General features: G+C 39.0%; 1 protein-coding gene across 50 annotated transcripts in view; it reads left to right on the forward strand.

Annotated features, from left to right (window-relative positions):
• HECTD1 (HECT domain E3 ubiquitin protein ligase 1) overlaps positions 1–18,400 on the forward strand; it is a 71,489-nt gene that overhangs the window by 39,598 nt on the left and 13,491 nt on the right. For 19 of the 50 annotated variants that reach the window (XM_083504881.1, XM_083504859.1, XM_083504862.1 and 16 more), the window contains 9 exons: positions 371–476; positions 1,734–1,868; positions 2,592–2,731; positions 3,140–3,463; positions 4,658–4,824; positions 5,058–5,234; positions 7,395–8,231; positions 10,421–10,642; positions 14,598–14,731. In XM_083504881.1, the coding sequence (XP_083361007.1) occupies positions 371–476; positions 1,734–1,868; positions 2,592–2,731; positions 3,140–3,463; positions 4,658–4,824; positions 5,058–5,234; positions 7,395–8,231; positions 10,421–10,642; positions 14,598–14,731 (2,242 nt within the window). The remainder of the gene's footprint in view (positions 1–370; positions 477–1,733; positions 1,869–2,591; positions 2,732–3,139; positions 3,464–4,657; positions 4,825–5,057; positions 5,235–7,394; positions 8,232–10,420; positions 10,643–14,597; positions 14,732–18,400) is intronic. The other 31 variants (XM_083504863.1, XM_083504879.1, XM_083504886.1 and 28 more) reach the window with 3 other exon arrangements.

Consider the following 18,400-nt stretch of genomic DNA (forward strand, 5'->3'; position numbering starts at 1 on the left):
GTTAGTAACAAACTGCAGTTTCTACTATAAGGGTGTAATGAGAAATGATGATTTGTTACAAATTTTGTTGGTTTACATTTTCTCCCCATTGTGTGGTGGGAGCACAAAAGTCTGAGGCTTGTGGTTACTTGTTCTCATAATGACAAACCATTGCAATATCTCTGTTTTATATATTGTTGGATCATGTTTATTGTTGCAAGCTGGCTTGAGTTTGGTTTTTAAATAGGCAGAGTTAAGGTTTTAAAAATAGCTTGTCATCACAACAACATTTTGAAGTTGTAATTGTACTCTGAAGTTTTCATAACTTCTGTTCATTTTTCAAAGCCCTTTGTATTATAGACAGTAACATTTGTCTTCTCTGTGTTCATAGTCGTCCAGCAGTTGCATTAATTCGGAAACTCATAGCAGTATTAGAATCTATTGAACGTCTACCTCTACACTTGTATGATACACCAGGATCAACGTATAATCTTCAGGTAACTTTTCAATATGGTAGAAATTTACTACATTCTAATAAAAATGTTTCTGTGCCTTATCTCTGCTATTCCTATAAAATTCCATAAATTACAGTTGTCCTGAGCTACTTTAGTTGGATACAGACCTATTTCATTATTATAATGCTTCAATCAGTTCCAATGGAGTCTTCCACTTTGCAAACTGGACAAATTCATAGACAGAAGTGGGAGAGGCATTTTTTGCCAATTCTCCCTTCCTTCTACAGCCCCCAGCACCATCTACCATGTTGTTTTGGAGGGTCCCCAGCCCTCTGGACCTGATTTTTGAGGCAAGGGGAATATAGAAAAAATCCTACCCCCCAGAGCATCCAGTTTACAAAGTTCCACTCTGCACAACTCTGGGTGTCACCCATTAAAAGTTTTACGGAATGTGGGTTTGGCATAACAAACATTTATGGGTATCATCTAGATTTGCTGCTGTGTACGCATGAAGGTTCTAGTTGAGGTCCAGGCAGGGCTGTGTAAATAATTGCTGTAAATAGAAAAGTGATTTCATATTAATTCTTAGTATTAAGTAAAAAAAATAACAGCCTATACTCTTAATTTGTTGGGTGTGGGAGCTTCCTCCTTAACCTTCCTTGACCTTTTTTGTGTTTGTTTTATACTGTACCCCACCCTAAATACAATGAAGGGCAGTATAAAAACATTCTAAATAAATAAAAATTTTAATAATCAGCTCAATGAAGGGCTGTATAAAAACATTCTAAATAAATAAAAGTTTTAATAATCAGCTCAGGTCCAAAGAGGTATGAGTGGAAGAAGAAAATGTAGCAGTGCTGTTCCTTTTGCGAGACCTGGTGAAAGCACTTCCTGGTGAAAGAACTTGGAATGTAATTGGGGTTGTATTACAATATGAAAAAAATTGTGAATATTGAAGATACGGACTAAAGCATATGAACTCTAGTGGGCCATAAAATGTTATTGATAGGAATTTAAACAAAGCTGCAGCCTGCCCACCCAGGACAATGTCAGTCACTTTTGACATATTGAGTCCAAAACAGACTACGCATGAGTGGGAAAGACTTTCTACTAGAGTAAGAATGCTGTTGGATCTGTGCATTTGTGTAAGTGTGTGTGTATACCGCTTATGCAGATTTGTCAGTTGTGCTGATTTTCCTGGTTTATTAATGCTTGCTTGACTTTGAAAACATAATCATTAGTATTTATAATAAATGAAAGGGATGTTTCTAAGTAAAAATATTGTTGCTTTGACTTTAGATATTAACGAGACGGTTGCGGTTTCGCTTGGAGCGTGCTTCTGGGGAGACAGCTTTAATAGACAGAACAGGTCGAATGTTGAAAATGGAGCCCTTGGCAACTGTAGAATCTTTAGAGCAATACCTCCTCAAAATGGTGAGCAAACTCCTCTTCTCCCCAGGTTGGATTCAGACTACCCATACACATAGCTCAGCCCATGGTAGTTTCCACTGGAGGAAGTGCAGTTTTTGCAGATTCCCATTTCTCCCATGAGGTGACTGAAAAGTTGTTCTGGAGGGTCTTGAGATCCTTGGGAACCATATGGGAAAAGGCAGGAGGCATTAGTGAATGTCTTTTCTGTTTGGAGCATTTATGAATCTCAGCCGCTTATGTGAATGGAAGATCAAATTTGGGTCAAGCACTCGATCCAGCCTATCATGTTTACAGAAAGAATTACATTAATTCTTCTGTTTGAGGTGACTGTTTTTTTGTAGTTATTTGTCAATGTCTGTTCAGGTTTCTAGTCCTCAAGTGTGAGATGTGGGGGTTGGGATGAGCACCCTCTAATCCTCCATCTTGGGAAGGCTTTCTTGTTCCTCTTACATTGCGTCTTAAATTGTTTCTGTTGATGGAATTATGACATTTAATTGTGCTTTACTGTATATTTTAGGGGATGCTGGTGGCACTGTGGGTTAAACCACAGAGCCTAGGACTTGCTGGTCAGGGGTCCCTTTACCTTTTTACTGTATATTTTGATCGTGTATTAATATGCTGTTAGCCATTTTGGGGTCTTTGGACCAAAAAGTAATATATAAAAATAGTGATGATAATAAACTCTATACTTATGTGATACATTTTTGTTTCCTCTTTCTTCCTTAGGTGGCAAAGCAGTGGTATGACTTTGATAGATCATCATTTGTTTTTGTACGAAAACTCAGAGAAGGGCAGACATTCATTTTCAGACACCAGCATGATTTTGATGAAAATGGAATTATTTACTGGATTGGAACAAATGCAAAGTAAGATTTCAGTAACTTCAGCTTGAGACAGTGCTAAAATCTTGAATGAAATAGCATTGTATTTAAATACCTGCAGGCCAGTTTTGAATATTTTCCAAGGGCAACACTGGATTTTCCATGCATCATTTTTAAATTAAAAAATGTATTATTGGGACATAGTTTGCAGTATGCATGGCATATTAGCTTTTGTTTTTTAGCTTTTAAAATTTGGACTATACTGTCTGTCACTTACCTATGGCCATTCCATCAGGCTCCCTGAACTGTTGCCATCCCAGTTTCTTATAAGATCTGATGCTTGAGTCTGTATTATTTCCCCATTCTCTGGAAGTCTTTTCAGCTGAAGAGGGGAGTTAAAATGCTTTAAATAAGTATTCATGAGTAATAGTGACATCGTTGTTTCTATTGTAGAACAGCTTATGAATGGGTAAATCCGGCCGCCTATGGGCTGGTGGTAGTTACATCTTCAGAAGGAAGAAATTTGCCTTATGGCCGTTTGGAAGACATCTTAAGCCGTGACAGTTCAGCTCTGAATTGTCATACTAATGATGATAAAAATGCATGGTTTGCTATAGACCTTGGTCTTTGGGTGATACCATCAGCTTACACATTACGCCATGCTCGTGGTTATGGACGATCTGCTCTCAGAAATTGGGTTTTTCAAGTATCTAAGGATGGACAGAACTGGACTACTCTATATACTCATGTTGATGACTGCAGTCTGAATGAACCAGGGTATGTAAAAATATTTCCATTTACATGGACCATTGTTGTTTCATAACGTATGGGCCATTCTCAGTCCACTGAAGTAATTGGAAATTAACCTCTTGATAGCATTGGGTCCCGGATTTACTTCATTGTGCTGAAATTCATTGAATAATAAAAGTTGGCTTTCCATAGTGGCTTGGCTTAAACATGGTAAATCATAGTTAATGGTTTACTGGGATCACACAAGCCTTGGCTGTTTTTCTAGCATATAGATGAAACAACCACGATTCTTGGCTTAGTGTTATGTTAGGGCTGCCATACGACTGGAATTTCCAGGACATGTCTGTAGAAACATGGCAGCCCTATGTTATGTCCAAACTGGGGGTCATGGTTTGTTTTGCTTTCAGCAAATGATCAGGTTGATTTGTTGGAAGCGAAACAATAAGCCAAGATCTGCCCCGCCCCCCAATTCAATAGCAGCGACAAGCAAAATTGCCTAAATTGGGCCATTCATGGTAAGCCACTAACTGTGGTTTACCATAACATATGAACAAGGCCCAAGTCAACAGTGCTAAGTGAAACACAACTATTAAATAAATTTACTGTATTTTTCGCCCTATAGGACGCACTTTTTCCCCTCCAAAAATGAAGGGGAAATCTGGGTGAGTCCTATGGGGCGAATGCAGGCTTTCGCTGAAGCTTGGAGAGCGAGAGGGGTCGGTGCGCATCGACCCCTCCCGCTCTCCAGGCTTCAGGAAGACATCCACAGCCTAGGCAGCCCTGCGGGAGGTCCCGCAGGGATGTCTAGGCTGCAGATAGCAGCCTGTTTCCCGGAGCGCCGGGTGCCCTGAAAGCAGAGCGCCCGGCGCTTCGGGAACACATCCGCAGCGTGGGGAGCCCTGCAGGAGTTCCCCGCAGGGCTCCCCACGCTGCGGATAGCCTGCTGCCCGGCACGCGGAGCGCTCTGCTTCAGGGCGCCCTGAAAAAAAAAATTCCCTTTATTTTCCCCCCAAAAAACTAGGTGCGTCCTATGGGACGAAAAATACGGTAATTCATGTGATGGTATAATGGAGAGAGTAATTTTCTGTTTGTAAACTGGTGGTCTTTTTGATCCATGAAAACCACCATACAAATAATTAATATTTCTCTGTGTTTTTGTCATGACACTTAAATTTATCATTACCTAATTTTTTCCTTCAACTTCCCCAAACTAATGTAAAGGTCAACAGCAACATGGCCACTAGATCTACAAAAGGATGAGAAGCAAGGCTGGAGGCATGTAAGAATTAAGCAAATGGGGAAGAATGCCAGTGGGCAAACACACTACCTCTCTCTTTCTGGATTTGAACTTTATGGCACTGTGAATGGTGTGTGTGAAGATCAGCTAGGTAAGCAATGTAGATAGAATGATTTCTTGTTCTTAGCACCAGCTATTGTAATGTAGGCCATGAATTAAACTTTTTCAAAAACTTAGTGCCAATCTAGAGCATGTTTCTAAGCATGTTTTAAGATCAAAATATCCATTTGATATTTGAAATACCTGCCACCAAGTTGGAATGCTTAAATCTTGTATAGATAGCTTAACCAGCAGTGTTTCATTACTAGTTTTGATTGCATGTAGGAAAAGCAGCTAAAGAAGCAGAGGCTAATCTGCGAAGGCAGAGGAGACTGGTACGCTCTCAGGTTCTGAAGTACATGGTTCCAGGTGCCCGTGTCATCAGAGGAATTGATTGGAAATGGAGAGATCAGGATGGTAGTTCACAAGGTGAAGGCACTGTTACAGGCGAATTGCACAATGGTGAGCAACTGCTTAAACAATTAGCTCTCTTTATTCCACAAGTTATTTATAGTAGTTCACTGCATTTTCTAGTTTGGTGATTAGGGAAATATAGATTCAGAAATCAAAAGGAAGACAGAAAGGAAATAGTGTACTGTTTGGTCATGTTAAATCAAGAGTGCATTTGTCATAGTGACCTGCTGACATAAAGAAAACCTGTTTGAGCTTCTTCAGATAAAATTAGCACCCGAGTTCTAAACATTTCTACCTCAAAATAAGTTTTACTTATAGTGATGGAACTTGTTAATCAATAAGAATGTTTAAAATCACTGCCTAAAAGTGAAAGAAAAGCAGGGCACAAAGGGAGCCTGTAGAATAATGTAAGATTTGCAGAAGTAGTAAGTGAAATTCCTTGGAAAAACCAGGAGAAAACCTCTCACTTAATTACTGGGTGGGTAAGAAGTCCTAAGATATCACTTGCCTCTTGACCTCAAGAAGCATCCAGAAATTGAGAAGGACAAACCGGTTCATAAACTCCCCCAGGTATTAGTCACACCTAACTTCCCTAGTTCTAGGAGATTCTGACTTGTACTTTGGGAAACTTTTATTTCAAGAAAGAAAATGTTAGAGTTACTTGATGGTTAGAGATCAAGAACCAAGGTCTTATTGGAACAGTATTCCTTGGGGAAGTAAAGTACCACCACTCATTTGATTTTCACATGTCCATAAAATACAGTGTTACATACAAGTTGTGCTAATTACATGCAACTCCAATATACAGATTAGCTGTGGCATTTCTGCTCCTATATTTTGTGTGTTGAGTTATGGGTATGAATAATTGATCCAGTGTCTAAGAAGAATAAATATTTCCTGTCTGTATAATATCAGAATACCTTGCTATCCCTTTTCTGGCTTGGCATTTGCAACTTGCTTTTTCTTCAGCTTTTGTCAAGTTCTCTGCCATTTCTTACCTTACTAGCTTCGCTGGGATCAAGTTTCTGTTTTCTTAATACTAATATATGATTAAACCAAAGTGGGGAATGCTAAGAGGCAGATATTAAATTTCCAGTGGCATAGCAATTAGATTTAAAAATCTATTTTTTGAGGAAGGATATGATGCCACATTCAAGGTCTCCATCTCAAGTGTATCTTTTCTTTAGAATGATCCTTCTCCTATTATGCAAAAAAATCATCCTAATAATCATTCACTTAAAAATACTTGTGAAAAGTAGTTGAAAATTAGATAGAAGTAGAAAAGTAGATAGAAAATTTTGTGGTGATATTTTAATGTGCTTGTCTTCTTTAGCATTCAAGATTTGATTAACTAGCTCCCACACTCTGAATCCCTCACTCTATGAACCATATTAGGCCAAGTTCCAAGAAAACAATTCTCTCTAGTTCCCATATCAACTAAAAATCTTCTTCCAAGGGAGTAATTGTTAAACAAAAACTGGAGTGCCAGTTATTTAAAATGTAATTAAAATAATGCATAGAGAAAGGTCTTCATATCATAAGCAGAAGGAAGCTGCAAGGATGCTCCTTGGACCCAAGCGTGGTCTGTTTGCCCTCCCTTCCCATCCACCTTTTAAATAAAGGTTCAAGGGACTGTCTTGCCTCAACCTAAAGGAAAGCCTGGTTTCAGGTGCAGTTTGAACTGCATTTACCACTGCTGTGGTTGACCAACGGCTGAGGATGGAGGCCAACCATACTTAGCGAGCTGACTTAAAATAGAATAATGGATTTCCCCCAGTAACTTAAAAGACTGGAGTATGTGAAACATAATAACAGTTACCAAGTATTCTGATAAGAAAACCATTTAAATGCCCACACACTTCTACTACACATAGCTCAAACTTTACTTTTAAGGGAATTAAAAATGTAAACTTATAGTTACTTTTAATACAAAACATTTTTTTACATTTTTGACTGGATTTTCAGATCTTGAGTATTAAATTGAACTATGGTAAGAGCTGTCCATTTTAATGTAGTACACCTACAATGATCACACTGCTTGAATTTCAAACCTTTCTATTATTTTGTTTGGCTTTAAAGCCTATTAAGTAATTTCTGTGACTCAAGATAGCGGCCCAATGAGAAGCTGATCCCATATTGTGGAGCTACTGTCTTGACACGCTCCTGTCTGCTTTCTGCTGGGTCTCACAAACTCCTGTCCCTTTCTAGGCTGGATTGATGTCACCTGGGATGCTGGTGGCTCTAACTCTTACCGTATGGGCGCAGAAGGAAAATTTGACCTCAAGCTTGCCCCAGGGTACGACCCTGATTCAGCGGCATCACCCAAACCTGTTTCATCCACTGTTTCAGGCACAACGCAGTCATGGAGCAGCTTGGTGAAAAACAACTGTCCAGACAAGATGACTGCTGCTGCAGGCTCTTCAAGTAGAAAAGGAAGTAGCAGTTCTGTGTGTAGCGTGGCCAGTAGCAGCGACATCAGCTTGGGTTCGACAAAAATGGAGCGGAGATCTGAAAATGTAATGGAACAAAATATAGTTTCAGGCACTGACGTTCATGAGCCAATTGTTGTCCTTTCCTCTGCTGATGGCATGCCTCAGACTGAAGTAGGGTCAGCGTCCAGTGCAAGTACCAGCACCTTGACAGCCGATGTGGGAAATGAAAATGTTGAAAGAAAGCTAGGAACTGACAATTCAATCCGCACAACTGGGGAGTCCAATGCTATATCCATGGGAATTGTTAGTGTGAGTTCTCCAGATGTTAGCTCGGTATCTGAGCTGACAAATAAAGAAGCTGCTTCTCAGAGACCCCTTAGTTCTTCAGCAAGTAACAGACTATCAGTGAGTTCGCTTCTGGCTGCTGGGGCTCCAATGAGTTCCAGTGCAAGTGTTCCTAACCTATCCTCACGAGAAACCTCTAGTTTGGAGTCCTTCGTCCGGAGAGTGGCGAACATCGCTCGCACCAATGCCACTAACAACATGAATTTAAGCCGAAGTAGCAGTGATAACAACACTAATACTTTAGGAAGAAATGTCATGAGCACTGCAAGTAAGTAAAAATAAATACCTGCCAACTTATGCTGCACCTGTGAAATGGGAAGAAATGGGCTTGACATTCTTGACATAATGGTAGCTTTGAAGAGTCATCTGGGGTGGTATAATAGCTATATTGCCCCCAATTTTGTATTGTCTTGGAAAATTGCTCTTGCTGCAGTAATTAAAGAATTGTGCAGCAGGATTTACTTACTCCATTTACTTAATGCTTCATTTCAGGGGGAATTAAAGTAAATATCATTGCTAAGAAGAAATCTAGGTGCCACAACATCATAGCTAAGTCTATTCTGGTACTTATAGCACTGAAATCCTTTGGATAGATTAGAAGAGCATTAAATTGTTTCTTAATTCTAATCTATCAGTGATGTTCCTAGAAATAAATGCATGTCTCATAGAAATTTGCTTAGAATGTTGTACTTGAATTTGAATTAATTTGGAAACTCTGGTGCTTATATTCTCACTCTTCAAAATATTGAAAAATCTTTCATTCATCTGAAATAGGTAAAAAGCTTAGGGAAAACAGTGTTGTCTTAAAATTGCTCATACTTTTTAAAAACAAATGAGTGTTACAAACACAGATTTATATGTGCTGCCATTTATTTTTGTTTCTATGCTTTACTGCAGTTCTTGCTACGAGGCTAAAATGTTAAGAATGTAGACAAAGGGTTTCTTTAGATAGACTAAGGAGATACTGCTGATTTAGTTTTATATTGAAAGAATAAGATGACAAGTTATTTCTCTATTTTGTCTTTTGTCAACTATGGTCCATGCTTGGCAGAGGGTTGAGCCATGGAAGTGCAGCCATTCTAGTCTTTTTTTTAATGTGGTGAGCAGTGCCTGATATGAAATGGGAAAAGAATAGCCAACTAGCGTGTGCATTGGAAACTGAACTGCTGCCCTTATTACTTGAAAATTTGAGGGAACTGCTGTTCACCTTTCCCTTTATTTGGAAATGTTATTATTTGCACTTTAGAGAATATTGTAAAAATCCATTTTCTCATATGTTTATATTTAAAAAAATGAGTTGAAACATGACTGTGAAAACTTACTTGAACTAAGATGAGTTTAGTAAAACATAGTTTTATTCTATATAATTATTTTACTGTGTTTAATTTTTCCACCCCATATTATCGATGATAAGCACTAATAAAATGGATTAACTCACTAGAGTCAGTAGTGAGATGGTCCAAATGTAATACCAGACCATAGTTTGTAAACCTAAACCAAGTTTGTTGTGATGCTTGAACTTAAACTATTTGGCAAATCATGATTTTCAAGTTGTACCAAGTAAGAACTTGAAACCATAATTTGATTTTCGTTTGCAAAAACAATTTTAACAAACTGTGGATTGGGATGTATATATGCACTAAGAAAGTATGATTTGAGATGTTTGTTCTTCCTTTAAGAGAGCATTCTGGCATTCTCAGAAAAGAGGGAGAAACCACACACACAGTTGCTTGCACACCTGGGACCCAAAGCAGATAAAGAAAATTAGATTATTCTTGGTTCATTCTATATTAGTTAAATTACTACCAATGCTTTTGAAAATATTGGATTGATCTATTTACAGCAACTATTCAAGACAATCCTGTTTAAAAGTTCAAATTTATTCATGGAAATTAAATAAAAGATTATTGTTCCTATTGAAAGCATTCCTCCCCTCCCCTCCGCTTCCAAGAAGAATTTGTTAATGCAACTGTTCTGCTAATCTGCTCAGAAAGGGAAAGGGCTCTCCAAAAGCAGTGCTGAACTCACTCTTTTATCTCTGGAGGACCAACATATGTGATCAGTATTCTCCAAAGGGCACTAGGACCACCCCTTAGTGGGTGGTATGTTCCTCTTATTGCTAGAGGCACAAATGTCATCACTCAACAGAATCTCTGTTTGACTCGTCTCTTGGGGTGACAGTTTTTCCTGCCTAGATTGAAGCAGCATTACATTCACTTAGCTCTTATCATAGTACTTGTTCAAAACTAGAATGTGGGCTACTTCAACACAAGCAGATTTCTATTTTGGTCTTTTGTTTTACTTGAAGCCCTTTCTTGCATTGGCCTGTAATTTTGCACTGATGAATAAGATAGACTTGGTGACTATTTAAAATATTGAAACACATTGAAGCACTCATGAATGCAAACTGTTCTACTCTGGATCATTTATTTTATCTTACCATATCTTTATCTATAGCTTCTCCTCTAATGGGTGCCCAAAGTTTTCCTAATCTGACTACAACTGGTACCACATCAACAGTGACCATGTCTACATCCAGTGTTACTAGCAGCAGCAATGTAGCCACAGCAACTACAGTTTTATCTGTTGGTCAGTCACTTAGTAACACTCTAACTACTAGCCTAACATCAACATCTAGTGAGAGCGATACAGGTCAGGAAGCAGAATATTCTTTATATGGTAAGTTTCATTTTTAAATGAACATAAGCAGATTTCCCATTAATAATTTTCTGTTTTCACCTTTACTTTTGTTATGGGTTTCTCACTTAGTTATTTCATTACTAAAGCATATCAAATAACGGAGCTGTTTACCCTGTTACCAGTTACATAAAGGGTTCCCCAGCAAAGGCTTTTACTCCCAGTGTCATCTTTTCTATAAACATCAGCTCTTCACAATCCTCTACATTCTTTGTATTTATGATATTTTTATATAGCATTTCAGTATAAAGGTATTTAAAATGTAGGGCAATTGATTTGAATGTCTTAGCCTATTAAGAAAACTTCTAAAAATTCAGAAATCCAGATTATATATGTATTATATCACTGTTATGTCTAGTCTTTCAGTATGGTGTGCTGCAGTTATTGATTCTGTGAAGTAAGTTCACATTGAAAACAGTGGCTTAGATCAAAATTTGTGTGAGCAGAATTCCACTTGTGCAATGAGACTTTCCCATCTTCCAATTGCAACCCCTGCTCACCTCCCCCCCCCACCAAAGGTGACTTCTGGGGTTTGGTGGACCATCCAGAATTGGGTGGGAACAGGGGTGCCAACTTGAATAAAATATTTGGGGTCCCCAGGTAAGCCCATCCTGCATAATTGATCACAAGACGTGGTGCATGCACACCATTTGAATGGCAATGCCCATCAAATTTGGGTTCAGCTCCCTCAAATATGTTATGGGGGGGGGGTTGAAGGGAGCTTGGCCCCTAGGAGTTGCCTCCCATGGGTGGAATATTCTGATAGAAGAACACATTATGGATCAAAGTTCACATGTATGAATTTAGTTGTCAAAATTGAAAGTTGAAAGGCATTGACAGCTAATAATACTTCACATCTCCACAGCACATTCACTGTTTCATGTGCATTAGCCTGGTCCCTTGTCACAGGCAAAATCTCCAGTCAGCTGGACTGGTGTACTGCTCCATTATCACAAACACAACTGTGAAATCACATGGCAAACCATAATTCAGTGGCAGCTATCCATAGTTTGCCAGCTTCAACATGTCAGCAAACTCTAGGAAAATCCTATAAATAGAAGAGGAAGCATGTGTCAGGAAAGAAGAGAGCACACGAGCCTACAGAAGTCCCCCAACATGACCTTGAGAACTGGGTTCATTAGGTCTAAACCTGGCCAGTGTTGTTATTGTTGTTATTAATTTTTATACTACCCTTCATTCACAGATTAAAGGACAGTTCACAACATAAAAATACAAAATGAGACCACAAACTATATAACAGAGAAACAGAAATAAACCAATAACTCTCCTCCCACAAACATTTAAAAGACCATAGATTGTTTAATCAGCCAAAGGCCTGGTTATAGAAAAATATTTACACCTGGTGCCATGCTTATAAGTAATCATATTTATGGGGAAACAAAACAGCTTGGCATGCACACATTTGCTTCGAAATAGTAAAGACCTACAGAAGCTTAACTGCATCATTTTCACACAGAGGTCATTTCAAATAGCTTTTCATGTGGGGAAAATTGAAGATGATGTCTTAGTAGCAGAAAGTCCTGGGGTTGCTAATGCTTATTCCCAAAGAGATTTGGAGTTTGGTCAATGGGTTCTGCTAGGCTTCTTGGTGTATTTCTTGCAGTAAGCACAGGGATCAACATTATATTCTTCTAAGACACTCATGCAACAGTCAGAGCTGTTGGAGGTCAGAACTTTTCTGCCATGGCTGAAGCAGTTCTTTAAAATAATCAGTTTCATCATATATGTGCAGGAAAAGTCTGAATAGTAATGTGTCTTTCAGACATTATAGTGGAGATTTGAAGGCCCAGATTCTGGGAGGGGCAGAAGAATAGCATTAAAAATAAAGAGCTTATTTAGGGGATGGCTGCAAAAAAAGTTACATGAGCTGCTTTCATGGCAGTAGGAAGAGAACTTAGTGGGAAGATTGTCATTCATCCCTTTAAAGCACACACACAAAAATGCAATGTTCTAGGAGATGGAATGGTAGGATGGGATCACGTAATCTGCTACACTAGCTAGAGGTCTAGAAAGTTCCTAGCTGTTATTTGTACACGGATAGTAACAAATTGTGTGACTGTACAGATGACCGCTGGATCATTGCTTGAAGGAAAAGCTCTGCAGAGAGAGTGCTAGTTTTCTCCCATTTCCTGTTTGGTACTTAGGGGTGACTGCACACAAAATGGAAGTGATAAGATCCCCAACAAAAGGCTTTATTACTGTAGAATAAATGTAAGAATCCTCAAAGGGTTTACCGCATATTGGCGTGGATAGATTCCATTTGAGTTAGGAGCTGAAAAGGAAGTTCTCGGGGAAGCGTTGGGGACAAAAGGGAATGGTAGAATTAAGGGATAGAAATTATATCAAGCTCTTGGGGGAATGAACCTAGACAGTGCTGGAACTTGTAATGAATATTTCACATTGTATCAGCAGAAGCCACTGGGAAATGCTGCATGCCACTGGCTGTGGGAAGGCATCCTTTCAGAGTACAGACCGATTCAAGAAATTATGTGGGCCTTTGCAAATTAGAATTTAGAATGAGAATTAATTTTTTAGTCTGGAAGTGGTATCTGTTGAATTCCTAGACTGCAGTATGAAGCAGAATTTGAAAGCTATAAGCATCTCTCAGATATATTCATGTACCTGTTAAAGATGCGTTTAGGCTGATGTTCTAATGCCATAAACTTTAGAAAGTTGTCTTACAATTTGCTTTGAGTGCTAGTTGCCATATTTGAGGTATAAGTGATTATCAGAGTAGCAGTTTGTCTTTTTTTATCCCTGAGGAGTTGTTGTTTTTGCCACATTAGTTTTGAATTATGAATATATTGTTAAAATCTCCATAGAGCATGGTTATTAGAGAGTAAGAAGCCAGTGTCCCAGGTTCAGATGTTATGGGAGGTTAAGCTTAATGATGGCTTTCTGGTTGGTTAGTCTCATTTGCATGATCTCAGGAGCTTGTAATATGTTTTAAGAAAGTTAACAACCCATGAAATGCAAAAATGCCTCCTATAAAACCAGGAGATTACGCTGTATTGGGATTTAGACTGCTTCATATGTGACAGGCATCCCGTATGAACATAAATTGTATGTAAAAAACATGTGCAGTTTCTGACTTTCCTAGAGTTAGGATTTTTATATATGCACAATTTCTGCTTGTATAGGAAACAAAGCACCATTTTCCAATTCCGTTCTTGCCTTGCTCCTGCAATGTAGGCAGATGTACATTGCTATATTTTTGATGGGACTGATAATTGCTTTCAAAGTGAAAAAAAACCCATCCTTCCATGTTTGAAACTGTAGGCATTATATGTGTCATTACAGTTGTGGGTTCAGTGCTGTTAGTTAGCAATGTACCTGCAGTTCTTTGGGTGCTCTGAACACAGAACAAGAAATGGAAACCTGTCTTTCATGAATGGTTGAAGGCCTGCTATGTACCAGTATTAGTAGTTGTCATTGTAGAACTTGGAATACTGCTATTTTAGAGGGGTTCCTGTGGTTTTTCTTTTCTCATGGTTTGACACATTGCTACAGGAATGAAAGTGGTTTATGAGATAATTTGCTAATATTATATGACGTTTTTGAAAATGAAAGGAAATAAGTTCTATGAAACATGTATTGCAACTGTAGTAGCAAAATTATTGGCTTGCTAGCCATTTCCACTAATGGTTTGTGCTTACAAATGGGATCAGTTTGTCTGAGTATCTTACCTTATTCCAAATAGTTTCCCATTCCTTTTCAGGTTGTTTTCTGAAATGCTTTCCCCCTTTGTCAAAATTCATTAAATAGGTTTCTTCTCTACTGTCTTGAGCCTCTTTTTCCTGTTCCTGCTTTGAATTTATAGAACAAAATCAGTCTTCATCCTTACAGCCTTTTTTTTTATAAAGCAAACAACAAGCAACTGAGTTCTTAGTGTGTGGTTTGTGTGTGTTCTGTGTAGATTTTCTTGATAGCTGTCGGGCCAGCACTCTGTTAGCGGAGTTAGATGATGATGAAGATCTACCTGAGCCAGATGAAGAAGATGACGAAAATGAAGATGACAATCAAGAAGATCAAGAGTATGAAGAAGTTATGGTACAGTGCATATCTATTTTTACAATATTGTCTGATCTGAAGTTATTTGGGGACCATATCAAAAAACCTTCTACTCTCCTGAACTTGTAGTATAGTATAGGTTGTTCATCGTGGACCAGTTTTGTCAATTTAGAGAACTTGTCCGTTTTTAAAGCAGCAGCAGCAGCAACAGCTTGTTGTCATTTCAGTGGCTTATTACAAAAGTTCTACCTTGTTTACAGATCAAATGTCCTCTTATTATTAGTTCAGTGGAACGTCGAAAGAAAGCCCTAAATAACAGATTATGTAAATAGATTCTACTACAATAAATGTCCAGTTTGGTACTTTCCCTCCCCCGTTCCATTATATCAGTGTCAAATTATCTGAGGTGAACTCTTACAGAATATGACCTTGGATATGGCTTATGGGCTGCAAACAGTCTTTAGCTGTATGCTTATATGTAGCAATTTGGGGGATTAAAAATGAGGTGCTGCTACTTGTATTTTGATAATTTTTCTATGGGTGCCACTGCAAAGTGGCTGCCATGCACCAGCCTAAAAAGAGATGCTGGCACTTCATACTGGTGAGTACCGTCACACCCACAAAAATACTGCATATATGTGATATGCGTTAGAAATCTGAATTGTAGATGCCAGATTAACTTGAGTCTTGATTCTGCTTGAAAAGAATCAAGGATGAATGAATGAATGAATAAATTTATTACGGTCATAGACCAGAAGAGAAGAAAAAAACATAAAAGGCAGCAATAATTTACAAGGGAATGATGGTGTCGATTAAAAGTTGTAAATTTTACATAAAAACAGTACGCATATACACACACACCCACACACATATACATACTCATATATGCACTACAGTATATGTATGGGCTTAAAAAAGGGGGGGGGGCTTATCCAGGGGTCAGATCTTTTACTTTTTTACAGCTAATGCCCTCCGCTTGATCGCGGCCGCAGAAAACTTGGCCACTTTCAGTGTTACTTCTGGGTTTTTGTCTCCTAGTAGGATTTTCAGCCGCTGAGATTCAGATCGGCCTGGAAATTTCTGAACGATAGGGGAGATAAACAGTAACCTGATATCCCCGTAAAGGTCGCAGTGTAACAGCACATGTGAAGCCGTTTCCACCTCCTTCAGACCACATGGGCAAACTCGTTCAGCATAGGGTGTGCCCTCGTATCTGCCCTTTAGTAAGGCAGATGGCAATACATCAAATCTGGTAAGGGTAAACGCCCGCCTATATTTTGCGATTTGTAGGTCCAGCAAATATGGGGTTAGATTAAACCCTTTTCCATAGTCTTGGATAGCTGGATATTTATCTATCTTGCTCATATGGTCCTGAAGCTCTACATCTCCAATTCGCTGACTCACCATCATTTTAGCCTTTTCAAAGCCTGAGGCTATGAGTTCTTGTGAGGAAAGCCCCAGGCCCCTCAATTTTTCATAAAGCGACAATCTCCATTTAGACTGGAACGGGTCTAGTAGAGTCAATGGAGCCACTCCCACTGGGAAAAATATGAGTTTTAGCCAGAAGTGAATCTTCAGGATCCATATCCTGGCATTAATAGGGAGTTGGCCAACCTCCAGCCTAATGGCAGTGTTAGAGACACAGGTAGGTAACCCTAGTAGGGAACGATAAAATTTAGTTTGTACAGATTCCAGGGACTTGAGTTTTTGACAATTAAATATCTGGGTGCCATACGTCAATTGTGGAAGTATTTTTGCAACAAAGACCTGGGAGGCAGCAGGAACATATTGACCTCCTTTTCTGTAAAAGAATCTTATGGTAGCTCTGGAAGATCTTTGCGCATTTACAATGGAATTCTTAATCTGATGGCACCAAGATCCCTTCTCATCAAAAATTATTCCAAGATATCTAAAAGATGTTACTTGCTCAATAGGTTGGTTATTAATTTTCCATTTATGTCGGAATTTTCTCTTGGAGAACACCATAATTTTTGATTTAGTGTAATTTATTATTAGGTGTTCAGCTTCGCAATACTCTGTAAGAGCTCGTAAAAGTTTTCTTAGGCCCACACAAGAGAAGGAAATAAGTGCTGCATCATCCGCGTACAAAAGGACCGGGATTGGTGTATTATTTAGATTTGGGGAATGAGTACTTGCTTCCTCCATCTTTCCGACTAGGGAGTTTATATAGAAGTTAAAAAGAATAGGGGCAAGAACACAGCCTTGCTTGACACCATGGGAACTTTGGATTTCCTTTGATAGGTTCCCATAACGGTCGCATCTAACACGGATCCGAGTATTTTCATGTAGTCTACGGATAAGAAGCAAAAGACGTCTATCGATGTTTGTGACATTTAGTTTTTCCCAAAGTCTGTGCCGGGGTATCGAGTCGAAGGCTGATTTGAAATCTATAAAGGCTACATAGAGAGAGCCTCCTTTCTTTGAGGTGTATTTCTCCACTAGATGTTGCAATACCAATCCTTGGTCTAGAGTTGATCTATGTGCCCTGAAACCAGCCTGGGCTTCCTTTAGGATGTGCTCCTGTTCCAGCCAGTCCGCAAGCTTTTCACGTAAGTGAGTTGCATAAAGTTTGCTGATGATGCTTAAGAGACTGATTGGTCTGTAATTGGCTGGATCAAGTTTACAGCCTTTCTTGAATATGGGAATGATGATTGCCAATCCCCAGTCCTCTGGTATTATTGCTGTTTGATCTATGCTGGTGAAAAGGGTGGCAAGGACTGGGGCCCACCAGTCAATATTGGCTTTGAGAAGTTCAGGAGAGATGTTATCTGCTCCCGGGGCTTTTCTGAGTTTGAGTGCCTGAATAAGCCTCCTAATCTCCGCGACCGACACCGGAGGCCACTCATCACCTGCCGCACACTGTATTAGTGGCTGTGTCAAAGGCAGAGCTGAATATGAAGATTGGAAAAATGCCTCCCAAGTCCCTGCAGGTATAGTATACTCCACTTCTGAGGAAGTAGGTCGCACTTCATTTGCTACCAGTCTCCAGAAGGTGGCCGAATCTCTCTCTCTGGATGCATCTATTAGGCATTTCCATTCTCTTTTCTGTGCCAGGAGTTTTTTGTTTTTGATCAAAATTTTATAATTCCGTTTATCTTCAAACCAACCCGTGGGGAGTTGGGGTAAATTGGCAGATCTATAATTCTTGTATTTTTTCAGTAAATTTAGCTTCATATCCTGACATTCTTGATCAAACCAGGGTTTGGAGTTTTTATATACTGAGGGTTGCCTACTTGGCCTGTTCCTTTTTTCCTTCAGGGGATCTTGAAGGAGTAAAATTAACTCCTGAAATAAATTTATCTTTAATTCATGGCTTGAGGAAGTTATAAGGTTTTCTCTCTTAATGAGGAATTCCTTTGAGCATAGCCTACTTGAAATTTCCTTATGCAGTTCATCTGTCCATCTAATGCGCGAATATCTGAACTCCAAAGCTGTAGGGCTCGAATGCTCGATTTTTTCAGCGCAGGATAAATCCTTTCCCGCAGCTACGAGTGCACTTAATGGCAGATGATCACTGTCTAAGCGCTCCTCCACTTTGCATTCCAGAACTTTGTTTTGAAGATCATACGACACGATTATATAATCAATTGTGGAGGCGCCATTGTTAGATATAAATGTGAATTCTCCGACCTTCTCCCCCTCTGTACGGCCATTTAATATAACCAGGTCCAAGTTATTGACCAAGTG

The sequence above is a fragment of the Podarcis liolepis genome (genome assembly GCF_965112155.1).
Source record: "Podarcis liolepis genome assembly, chromosome: 1".
Lineage (NCBI taxonomy): Eukaryota > Metazoa > Chordata > Lepidosauria > Squamata > Lacertidae > Podarcis > Podarcis liolepis.